General features: G+C 41.1%; 1 protein-coding gene across 4 annotated transcripts in view; it reads right to left on the reverse strand.

Moving 5' to 3' along the window:
• Positions 1-13,033, reverse strand: part of KAT14 (lysine acetyltransferase 14) — a 47,381-nt gene that overhangs the window by 23,260 nt on the left and 11,088 nt on the right. For 3 of the 4 annotated variants that reach the window (XR_005213068.1, XM_037811554.1, XM_037811552.1), the window contains exons 4-8: positions 12,279-12,460; positions 10,456-10,872; positions 9,769-10,334; positions 1,179-1,315; positions 53-228 (exon numbers count right to left, since the gene is read on the reverse strand). Coding sequence is in view for 3 of the 4 variants with exons in the window: in XM_037811554.1 (XP_037667482.1) it covers positions 53-228; positions 1,179-1,315; positions 9,769-10,334; positions 10,456-10,872; positions 12,279-12,460 (1,478 nt within the window). In the remaining variant the exon portion in view is untranslated. The remainder of the gene's footprint in view (positions 1-52; positions 229-1,178; positions 1,316-9,768; positions 10,335-10,455; positions 10,873-12,278; positions 12,461-13,033) is intronic. The other variant, XM_037811553.1, reaches the window with a different exon arrangement.

Raw genomic sequence — 13,033 nt, forward strand, 5'->3', positions numbered from 1 at the left:
GTGAGTGACAGAGAAAATGGATCTGCCTTGTTTTTTGGGAAGGGAAACATACCAGGCCAGAAAAACTCATGACACATAGAGTTTATTGTCGGGATGTGGTTTGGCCGAACGTAGCAATAATCGAGAGGTGCATCGGGCTCAGGCGTCCAGTGGGCATCACTCCTGTGCAGGTGGGAACGGATCTGTGACAAGAGCTGTAGTTTGGGTGGCTTTGTTTCATAATCACGCCTCCAGCACCACAGAAAATAAACAAATTCAAGTCAAGAAATATACCCAGGATTATTCCTAGCAATTTGATTCACATAAACTCTTTGATCTGCTTGAAACTTTAAGCAAATTTGTGCCCTTTATATGGTAGCTAGTTTGATAATAGCTATGGTACTCTCCCGGTATCGAATTCAAAATTCACTCTATAAACAGTCATCAAACCAGACCCCTCTGTACCTCCAGGAACTGTACTAGGTGCCAGTGAGCCTTTGTGAACAGGGGACGGTCCCTGGTCACCAAGTAAGGAAGCAGAGACAGCATCCTGGTTCACCCTGAGGAGTGCTCCATCGCAGGATGTACCTCTGATGCTGGCGGAGCCCAGAGGAGACAACATCCATCCCTGCCAGGGCTGCTGGGAGCACAAGGGACAAGGCAGCGTCTGGGCAGGCTCACACGCCGCCTCCCAACATGTCTGCCCAGGAATGCAGTGTGGTTATGGAGCTCCAGGGAAGACACCGTGCTCTCTCCATCCGTGTGACACTACCAGCGTCTTGCCAATGGGCCCAGCTTCCAGGGCACCGCCACACGATGAGACTCTTCATGGGAAACCGTCCCAACGTGTATGCCCAGTTGAGACACCTCTCCCAATTCTCCCATTTCCTTATTCCACAGACTAATAAATATATACAACTTTAATAGTTTAAAATAAAACCATGATTATGATCATCATAACAAGATCTAGGAGTTAACATATCCTTCTTTTTTACTTTTCTATCAAAGAATCATCTTTTCTGCAAAAAAGTACACTTGACACAGCAAAGGATGAAAGTGGCCGTAGAGCCCAGAAGTCAATCCTTGCCAATCCCCACTCTCAATTCTTGGGTCTTAATTCACTCCAACAAGGTAACGGGGTACAGAAGTTACAAACATCTCTCATAACACACTTGACATCACACCTCTTCTCTGAATACCTGATATAAGGTTTCAAGATCCGAGATGTGTAAGGACTGACAATACTTTGGTCCAGAGCCATATCTTCTGATCCCACTAAACGATACAAAAATTTAGTGGTCTGGTGCCGAAATCCTTTTCTGGATGGCAAGGCAGTCTAGAAGAAAGAAATGCTGGTTATATAAAAATAAAATAATCCAAAAGATTGGTTTCATTTCCACATATAACATTTTTAACATTTTTATGATAAATTAAACTTGTAACATTATATTATAAACTTAAAACATTTTTATGTCAGAAAACAGGTCTTTTTGCATTACTCATTTGGAAAATTCAAGGCTTAATAAAGGATATAAAAAAATAAACCCAGTTGGAACAGTTTAAAATTAAAATAATTTAAAATATTTTAGAGTTTTAAAAAATTGTTTAAAGTTATTTTTTCAAAGGTAAGTAAAAGGCAGGCTTAAGTATTTACAACTCAATTTCTTTTTATTTACAGTTTTTCTAGGCTTCATTTTAAATGTCTATATTATGCCCTTAACCCTTTCACTAAATATTACCCAGCACTAGTATCAAACAGGGGATATTAGATGACTACTCTGTTATCCAAAGAGTCATATGGGGCCAATTATTACTGTATGGATTTTTAAAAAAATCACTATTCAAATGAGTGAATTTGACAAAACTGGGATTTCCTAAAGCAAATCATGAATGCAGAGAGGCCCCACAAGAAGGTTCTATGAGGATGTGCCTTTGTTCCTTGCTGAAGTCCCCCTAACAGAACTGGTGGGTTTCCCACACTCCTTGTACCCCAAGAGCTGGGAAGAAGTGCTCTTCTTCACTGGGTGCCGCTCCAGGACCCGGTCATGTAGCAACAGAACATGTGCAATTAGGGTTTCACAGCAAAGAGCTCAGATGGAAGATTAAAAAGCACATTTATAAAGTGGTTTGGCAAGGGTTGGATCAAGTTTAGAAACCAGAGTTGTTTTTGTAGAATCAGTTTGCTCTTTACCTAGAAAATAACTTTCTTGGAAGAAGAGCAAACATTCCTTCTTTTGTAATTTACACTCATTATTTTCCCAAACTGGACACTAAAATTTTCAAAGGCCAACTCTGAAATTTTCCCAGGGCTTTGAAATAAGTTTCAAAGTGAAATTCAAAGCAGTGGTGCATGGTTTCCAAATATGGCCACCAACAATCCCTCCGTCTCTGGGAGCACAGGACTCCTCATGTCAAACGGCTGAGTCTGCTTCCCCTCCCCTTGAGTCTGGGCTGGCCTTGTGACTGGTTTTGGCTAATTAGAAAGTGGTCGGGAGGTAATATCCTGGGACTTTGAGTCCATGCCTTAAGAGAACTGGCAGCTTCTACCTCTTACTCTTGGAGCTCAGCTGCCACAGTGTCCAGGCTAGACCCCTGGATAACTAGAGGCCACATGGAGAGAGGCTCTAGAGGACGTAAGACCATCCGGGGCTGTCCCGTTGAATGCAGTCACTCATGACCCCAGCCTTCAGCATATGGAGTAGCTGGCTGAGTCCAGTCAATATACAGAATCAGAAGAAATAGTAAATAGTTACTGTATTGAGCCACTAAGTTTTCAGGTGGTTTGTAAAGTAGCAACAGATAACTACAGCACAAGCCCCTGAACGCCTGGCCCATGAAACTGGCCTCTGGCTCAGCCTCCTGGAACTTGTCCTGCAGGCAGATGTGCTTGTGGACAGCTAAAGCAGTATGATAAACAAGTGAGTCATATCAGCCTGGGATAAAGGATTACCTGCTTTAAGACATACAATAGGGGCAGGGGTGGGGGTCTATTTCATAGGGAGTAGAAGAGACATTCAGATTTCTGTAAACAGGGAATTCCTAGGGCCACGAGTAAGGAAAGCCCAGAAAAGATGCAAGCTCAGAAAAGACAAAGGGTATCCTGCCCTTCCGATTCACCTCAGGCTGATCTTCTTGATAGGAGGGCTAAATTCTGAAGGATAACACCATCCAAAACAGAGCCAACTTGCAAAGACATGAAAGATGTTTTTTGCACTGGTTTGTTTTTGTAAGCTCCTGACACTCAAGGAAATCCGCCATATCACTAGCTAGATAAAAACTAAGGAAAAGACAGCTCAGGGACTAAATCCTAGAACTGAAACATTAAAATATTAAAATATATAGTGTGCAACAATAGTTTATGCGACAAAAAGAGAAACAAGAAGAGGTGGCCCTTTTTGACACAGAAAAGGCGTTCGACAAAACTGAGCATCCTTTTCGAAAAAGAAAAAAAAAACACTTCAAAAGGTAGAAATCAAAGGAAATTTCTTCAACACGATAAAGGGCATATATGAAAAACCCATGGCTAACATCGTACTCAATGTTGAGAGACTAAAAGCTTTCCCTCTAAGAACAGGAACAAGACAAAGATGCCCACTGTCACCACTGTTACTCACCATGTGCTAGAAGTTCCAGCTAGAGCAATCAGGCAAAAAAAAGAAAATAAAAGGCATCCAAATTGGAAAGGAAGAAATAAAACTCTCACTATTTGCAAATGACATGATCCTATATTTAGAAAATCCAAAACAGCAACAACAAAAAACTACAACAAAAAAAAACTACAACAAAGCTACTTGAGCTTATAAACAAGTTCAGCAAAGCGGTGGGGTACAAGAATAACATGCAAAAATCAGTATGTTTCAATACACTAGTCATGAGCTATCTAAGGAGGTAATCAAGAAAAAAAAATCCATTCACAATAGCAACTAAAAGAATCAAACATTTAGGAATAAACTTTAACAAGGATGTAAAGGACCTATACATGGAAAACTACAAAGCATTGCTAAAAGTAATCAATGAAGACCTAAATAAATGGAAACACATTCAGTGTTCATGGATTGGAAGACTAAATGTCGTTAAGAGGTCAATTCTTTCAGATTGTTCTAGAGAGTCAATGCAATACCAATCAAAATTCCAACAACCTACTTTGTAGAATGGAAAATCTAGTTTATCAAATTTATTTGGGAAGGAAAGGGCCTTGAATAGCCAAAACATCTTGAAAAGGAAGAATGAAATGGGAGAACTCACACTTCCTGACTAAAAGCATATTATAAAGCCACAATGGTCAAAACAGTATGGTACTGGCAAAAAGATGGACATATTGATCAATGGATCAAACTGAGAGTTCAGAAACAGATCCTTAGATATATGGTCAATTGATTTTTGACAAAGCCCCCAAACCCACTGAACTGGGACAGAACAGTCTCTTCAACAAATGGGGCTGGGAGAACTGGATATCCATATCCAAAAGAAAGAAAGAGGACCCCTACCTCACATCCTACACAAAAATTAACTCAAAATGGATCAAAGACCTCAATATAAGAACTAGGACCATAAAACTCCTAGAAGAAAGTATAGGGAAACATCTTCAAGACCTAATGATAGGAGGTAACTTCTTAGACCTTACACCCAAAGCACAAGCAACAAAAGAAAACATAGATAAATGGGACCTCCTCAAAATTTTATACTTCTGTGCTTCAAAGGACTTTATCAAAAGGGTGAAAAGGCAGCCAACTCAGTGGGAGAAAATATTTGGAAACCAAATATCTGATAAGGGTTGATATACAGAATATATCAAGAAATCATATCAGTTATGAAAAATATCTTTAAATTCCCATGTTTGAAAACTAAAAAAAAAAAAAAAAAGGCACTAAACAACTCTTGGGTTAAATAGGAAATAATGAGAAAAAATACAAAATGTTACAGTCATAGCTAAAGAGTATTTTTAGGGAAATTTATAGCTATAAAATACATTAGAAAACAAGAAAGACTATGGATTGAACAAATGCTCCCCTCTTTAGCTGCATAAAATAATACTAAAACTCCAAGTTAAGATGAGGGATTAAACACAAGCATCCAATTTTACACTCCTCCTCAAAACCACACTAAAACTATAGAAGCCAGCTTAATTTAAAAATAAAAAATAAAAAAAGACAGGCATACAAGAATAGAAAAATTAGGAGAAGAAACAACAGCATCCAGGAAGCAGATGGACAAATGGTAATTGATGTGAAGCCAAAATCCCAAGCTGGCACTGAGTGAGAAGCAAACCAATTTATACAGCAGAACCCACCTAGAACCCAGATGGCAGCACTAGATTCCTGCAGAACCAGGAATAAATGGGGCGATAAGGTAAGGACCAGGTAAAAAAGCTGACTGAAAAGCAAGTAAGACCCTTGGATCACTCCTCAACTCCAGGCTGCTGGGTGAAAGCTCTCTCCCAGCAGGAGTCTGGAGGCTCAATATGTAGAGAGGATATAAGAGGGCTCTGGATTGGGCAGCTCAGGTCAAACCTATTTGTCAACCAGGTTCTGAGACTGAAGACCCTTCTCTGGGGACTTGGTAAGGGCATAAAATAAATTATATTTGGTGCCTCGTCATCCTGCCTAGCTTAGTTGTAAGTTCCCCTTTTAAGTAAACACCCAGTTAGTCCTGTCCTGGGAATAACAGCAACTAGTAAGGACAATAAGAGACACTGCTCGCTTCTCTGAACAGCCCCCTGCCCCTTCACGCACCTAATTTACTGGCAGGGCCTGTATCTCCATACGACTTGGGTGATAAAAAACTGCCCTTGGCTTCTCCAAACGGTCCTTCCTGCTTCTGTTTTTCATGCTGTGTAGTTTGAAACTTCCAATCCCCGTAACTTGCAGGAAAGCCCTACCCTTCCCCTCTGGGTCACAATAAAGGAAAGGGCTTGGGACCCACATGTGCTGCCCCACCCCCACCCCAATCCACAGACCCACACAGGAGCCTAGATTAGGTAAGCCCAGTGGACCCCTCTGCCACCCACCCTAGCTGGATGCAGAATTCTAGGTTTGACCTCATTTTCCCTCAGAATCTGAAAGCATGGCTCCATTGTCTACTGGCTTCCAGTGTTACTGTTAAGTTGGCTCTCAGCTTCACCCAATACGCTCTTGGGATTTCGAATTTAAGTCAAAGACCTTGTCAGACACATAAGGTCTCCATTTTTACCTCCCACACAGTTTTCCTTAGGAAGCCGCTAAGGATGCACTCCACTAAAACAAGGGAGTAAACCTTCAAAAAGGTAAAGATGAGCAAGGCAACAGGAGATCCAGTTCAGACAGACGAGGCGCAGACCACCCCAGTGAGGAGAGTTCCAAGGTCACTGATGAGGACCACACACACAGGGCAGCCAGCAGAGTGACACAGGAGGCTGTCATCAATAAGTCCCTGCTGCCACTGTACCATCTTCTAAACCTAAGGAGTCTTGGCCCAGAATCTCATCTTGTCTTAACTATGATGAGACCCCTGTACTCTCTCCAAACTGCTCCTTGGAGGAGACGCACCCCACAAATAACTGCTTTGACCTTGTCCTGCAAGCTGGAGGCAAGCCATGTCAGAGGTGAAGTATGGAGGACCCCACTCCTTCTGCCCTTACTGCTGCCACATTCCCTGGCATTTTCTACAGCCCTGCCTGATGCTCTGACTGGGGTGAGCCGCTTTCATCTGAGGCTTCTGTAATGACCGTCACCAGACTTCCTCATAAGGGGCTGATGGAAAATGAAGCCAGAACATGACCCAGACAGATGCTGTTCAGCTTATCTTCTCCTGGAAGCTTTCATCAAATAGACGCAGTACAGCCCTTTCTTTACACTGTGCTGGCTACTCAGTTTTTTAAAAAAACTAGAACAGTATTTAGGGATATAGACATTTTTAAAAAGCAGAGGAATGATTAACACTGAAGTCAGAGAGTGGCTCTTTCATGGGGACTTTTAACCCAAGAGACAGGCATTTATTCTACTAATCTTTACACTTCCCCCATATGTTCTAGGCATTCTATATGTGTGACATATTTCACAACTAAACAGATAAAATATAGGGACTAAAAAGGCAAACCCCCAAGAAAAAAGAACAGGTGTATAGATGACAGCAGCACAAACAAATATCAAGAGGCAAATCACTTAATTGACTAGAGAAAGGCACACCTAAGCCAACAGAGAAAGGCCAGGAGCAGGGTGATTTGCAAAACAGGGCATCAGGAAAGCGCAGCCACCGGAGGCAGCAGATTACTGAGAGTCCCTTGTTGAAGAGACTGAAGCCTCCAATTATACCCATTCTGCTCATATCCAGCAGATGGCCTTCTCCCCTTGGGCAGAAGACTAGACTCTCTGAGACACCCAAGGGAGAGATTCTGGATGCAGGAAAACCAAACATAGCCAAGGGGGAGAGAAACGTGAGACTGGATGTTTACATATTGAATGGTAGGCTCCTGCCCCTCTCTACTTGGATCCTAGAACACAGGAAGGCAGGAATACTTCCCAGAAAAGAAAAGATAGAAAATAATGAAGAAAAAGAAGGAAAGAAAGAAAATTAAGAGGACCCATACAGAGCAGGTGCCAGCAAGATACAGCCCAGATAGGGAAGAGAAACATATTTGCAAAGCCCCATTGAGGGACTGGGGCAAAACGTGGAAATACTAAACTTCCCCACCTGGGGAATTACTGATATTCTCACAAACATTGGGGACTACCAATTTAGAAGGCCAAGCCCTCAGTCTTGGGGCTTGCCCTTACGAAGCTTGTTACTGCAAAGGAAAGGCTAAGCCTACTTACAATTGTACCTAAGAGTCTCCCCCAGAGAACCTCCTTTGTTGCTCAGATGTGGCCTCTCTCTAGGCCCTCGCTGCAGATAAACTCACCGCCCTTGCCCCTAGTGGGCATGACTCTCAGGGGTGTAAATCTCCCTGGCAATGTGGGACATGACTCCTGGGGACAAGACTGGACCCAGCATCGTGGGATTGAGAAAGCCTTTTTGACCAAAAGAGGGAAGTGAAATGAAAGAAAATAAAGTTTCAGTGGCTGAGAAATTTCAAATGGGGTCAAGAGGTCATTCTGGAGGTTATTGTTAGGCGTTATATGGGTATCCCTTTACTGTTTTTTAGTGTACTGGAATAGCTAGAAGGAAATACCTGAAGCTGCTGAACTGCAACCCAGTAGCCTTGACTTGAAGAGGATTGTATAACTATATAGCTTACATAGTGTGACTGTGTTATTGTGAAAACCTTGTGTGTGTGTGTGCTAATGAAGGTGTCAGGGATTGATTTAGGTGATGAATGTACAACTATGTAATGGTACTGTAAACAATCGAAAGTACGATTTGTTTTGTATGACTGCGTGGTATGTGAATATATCTCAATAAAATGAAGAAAAAAAAATAGAAAAATAAAAATAATAAAAAAAAATAAAAAAAATAAAAAAAAAAACAACCTTGTGGCTCGCACTCCCTTTATCCAGTGTATGGACAGATGAGTAGAAAAATGGGGACAAAAATTAAATGAATAATAGGGGGGATGGGATGTTGTGGGTGTTCTTTTTTTACGTGTATTTTTATCCTTTTTTTTGTTTTTTGGAGCAATGAAAAAGTTCAAAAATTGATTGTGGTGATGAATGCACAACTATATGATGGTAATGGGAACAAATGATTGTACACTGTGAATGATTGTATGGTATGTGAATATATCTCAATAGAATTGAATTTTTTTTAAAAATGCACCCAGAGTCCAATCCAGCCTGTGACTTGTTTTAGTAAACAAAGTTTTTTTATTGCAACAGAGCCACACCCAACCATTACATATTGTCTATGTCTGCTCTCCCAAGACAACGTCAAAGCTGAGTAGTTGCGAGAGACTGCGCAGCCCTCAAAGCCGAAAATATTTACTATCTGACCCTTTACTGAAAAAGTTTGCCAACCCTTGATCTACATGGTACATCAACCAAATAACAGGGGTGTTATCAAGAGAGCAGAGAAAATGGGAGATAAGAAATCAAGAACACTTCCCAGAACTCAAGAAGTAACGTTTCCAACCCGAAAAGGCGCACATACCAAATGCCCTGCACAATGAAAGAGAAAAATCCCCATACACATGGCACATCATTGAATATCAGAACATTGGCAATACAGAGAAGATCCTACTAGCTTCCAGAGAAGAAGAAAATAAAAAAATTTGCAAAGAATCCAAATAGATAATTCACAGATGGAGAAATGTTTAACTTCGCCTATTATCCAAAAAATGCAAATAAAAAACAAGATTTCACTCTATGCCCATCAGATTAGCAAAATTTAAAGGCTGGCAAAGATATAGGGAGTGGAGAGCATATTCTGGAAGTTCTGAGTGGACTTAACTGTTCTAGGAGCAACTCAGAACTTGGGTTCCACTGAGCACCCTCTGAGCAAGGCTGACGCAGCCGGATCACTTCGGCTGCTGTCTCCTGACTACACGGATGCTTGCACATTTTCAGATCTCCTCAGCATAGCATCTGGAATACTGCATGTGCTCCACAAATCTGTCAGTCAAGCAGTGGCACAAACCATGTACAGCTACCATCAGGGACTGAGAGAGACAATGAAAATTTCTAGGTTATGTCTTGGATGCTGAAAGGGGGAAAAAACCTGATATATTAAGGGGTGTTCATATGGAATAATTTTAAAAAATAAAGCCCAGCATATATATATACATGTGTGTGTGTTTTTGTATTTGTCTCACATCATTTTCTTCTCTCTCCCAAGTGCCTGCCCCACATCCACCCCTGCAGAGTACGTGTTAACATTTACCTGGTAGCGGTCGAGGATCCTGAAGTCCTGACAGGTTGTTCTGTAGGTGGCTTGTCCGGCGGAAAGCCTGGAAACTCCTTCTTTGGCTCCGTAAATCCCATCAACTAACAGAAGCGCTGCATTCACAACCTGGTCCAAGTCAAAAAGGGGCAATCCCCTATCTCTTTTCGCTTGTCTGACGATCAGCTTACGCTTCAGTCTCCGAGCTTCTGGCGTCATAGCGACAGCACTGGGACAAGCCTCCAGCTTCTTCAGGAGCAGCTTTTCCTCATAGATGCTCACGGGCGTGTATTTGGGACCTTTAGGTTTCAGGTCCTTCTCCAGGTGAGGCTTCCTCTTTTCTCGAGGCCTTGTTTGCAAAGATGTGTTGGAATCCGAGTCCTCACTGTCCAGGTCCGTCCTGTCAGGTTTCTCCTCCTCACTCTCCACCTCCTGCTTGATCTGTTCGGGTGCTCTGACTTTCTTCCGGCCCCCAACCACGGTCCCGGAGGTGGCTGAGCTGGCAGGGGGCGGGACATACTCCATCCCTGGGTCTATAAGTCCATCACCTTCCACCTCATCATCGTCTGCACAGAGAACCAGAAAGTGGAATCAAGACAGAGGAAAGAAGGCCCACCAGATGAGAAGGGGTGCATTTGAGTAATGGCCCACACACAGAATAAATGGCTCAAGAGAGCTAAATCCTACCATGAAACAAGGCTTGTGGTGGCATCACATCAGGAATCAAGTCTGCTTCTGACAGCAGGCTGGGAGTGGCTGAATGAGAGGCAGGTGTACCAGGAGCAGAGAAGTCCAGAGACGGAGAGGGAGATGGGCTCGTGAGTGGCGTGCGATCAGAGGAGCTCAAGGATGAGAAGTCAATCACTTCTCCTTTTTCAAGAATCATGTCTGGCCTGCGGCCTCGGCTTATGAATTTTACAGGGGTAGAAGAAGTGCTTCTGTCAAGAAAGCCAGCTGCTTCCTTCTGGGCTCTTCTAATGTCTTTCGCTTCCTGAGTTCGAGACCTTTTCTCTTTTAATTCCATGGCAGATTCCACAGGATTCCGGCTCACACGCTTCCTAAGTCCCTCAACGGTAATGATGGGATCTAAAGTTGGCTTTGAGGCTGATAGAAAAGAATAAACATCTAAATTTTTTAATTTGGTTTATTTTGCTAATTTATTACTCTGAACCTAGTTCTACATAGAGAGGATGTTCAATGAATGCCCTTAAAAGAAAAAAGAAACTATACAGCAAATTTAAATTATTAAGCACTATTTTTCAACAATTGGAATTGGTAAATGTTAAAAGTTTGATAATGCTTAGCAAGAGTAAGGGGAAATAGGTATTTCCATGTATTGTTAATAGGGCATAAATCTTATTGCAGTTTTTTTGGAGGGCAATTTGGCAATATCAATTAAAATTTTAAGTGAATATGCCCTTTGATACAGCAATTTTGTTTCCAGGAATTTATCAAAAACATATTTGCACATGTATGCCAATTTGTACAATTGCAGCATTGTTTAAAATAACAACAAAAAAAGAATAGAAACAACCAAAATGACCATCATTAGGTAAGTGGTTTAATAAATTATCATACAGCCATATGGTATAATACAATGAAATAAAAGAAAATAAAGAAGGTCTACATGTACTATTATGGAAAGAAGCCCAAGGTATACCAGTAAGGGGAAAAAAAAAAAGAAGAACACATATTAAAGTATGATTCCATTTATGTTTTTTAAAAAGAAAATAAGAAAATGTATATGTGCTTAAATACACAGAGATAATTTCTGAAAACATTCATAAAAGACAAGTGTTTGTTCTGGGGAGGGAAAATGCAGGCAAGGACAAGTGTAGGGGAGAAACTTTTTATACCCTTCAATACAATTTGATTTTTTCTTAAATATATTTTTAAAGATTTGGAAGCCCAACAAAAATTCTTTAGATAAAAGAGTCAGATCAACGTGTAATAATAAGGTATTGTTAATTTTTTTTAAGGTGTGAAAATGGCATTATGGTTAGGCTACAATAAAGAAAAAATCCTTTTCCCTTAGAGACGCATAGTGAAATATTTAAGAATGAAATGTTACTGTCTGGGATATACTTCTAAATAATCTGGGGGTGGGGCTGGGTGAAGGGCTGGGGGAGAGGTTGAGCTAATAAAAAGATTGCCAGGATTTAACTGTTGGAGTGGGATGAGATGAACCTGGGAATTCATTACATTATTCTCTCCAGTTCTGTATATGTCTAAAATTTTCCATCATAAAAATTTTAAAAACAAAATCAAAGTGAGAATAGAGAAGCTTTTAGATACCAAAGGAAATTTATAAAACTGGTATCCTCATTAGGAAATGATAAAATATCTGTATGCAATATTTTTAATAAAAACATGTCATAATAGAACTGCCAGGCAGAGCAGCCCCAGAGGCGCCGATGAGCTCCGCCCAGTCAAAGCAGGATGGTCTCCTGAGCTCCTACTGCTTAGCTCTGGCCTCGTCAGCACCTCTTGAAACAGTCTCATAACAGTACCTTTTACTTTTAAAGTAGAGGCAGACAACTTCTCTCCTTCAGGTTTCATCGTCGGGGGCTTATTGTGAACAAGTTTCCACCATCCTGGTTCTCCGAATTCCTGGGCACCTGAGCGGAAGTACATAGGACTTCCCACACTGAGGCAACCTGCTACAGTGCTCCACCAGGTTGACGTCTTTTTCCTGAAGAGACCAAGAATTCAAAAATTACTGACTTCTCAATTCAGCGATTATATAGAAAATGACTCGAGCCCATGGTAGGCTAAGGAATCTCCAATTTTTCAAGGAACAGAACCCAAGAGTCAAGGTAGATGCTCTCGAGTCTGACTGTCTGGCTTCAAATCCTGGCTTTACCACCTTCTAGCAGCCTGAGTTTTTTCTTCATCTGCAAAATCAGGGCTGCTGTGACAATTAAACGAAATAATTCAAATAAAGCACACAAAATTCTTCTCATCATGATCATCATGATTATGGAGTTCTAAGTGTCAGTTTTAATGAACCTGAGTTGTTTTTCTATGTGCAGTAAGCACAATTCTCAAGAAATAAAGCAAACGAGGCATTAACTCCAAGATTGGGCATTTGGGGATTGAGGTGAATGACTAGCCTTGGTAAATACATCGTTTTGCTCTTATCTGACTTTACAGATTATGTGGTAATAACATTACATGGTATGTTCCACAAACAGAATAACCAACCAACTTTGGCAAAAAAATAAAAAAGGCAAGCATTTCAACATAACTACATAAGAATGTGTAT

This window comes from Choloepus didactylus, chromosome 19 (genome assembly GCF_015220235.1).
Source record: "Choloepus didactylus isolate mChoDid1 chromosome 19, mChoDid1.pri, whole genome shotgun sequence".
NCBI classification, from domain to species: Eukaryota; Metazoa; Chordata; class Mammalia; order Pilosa; family Megalonychidae; genus Choloepus; species Choloepus didactylus.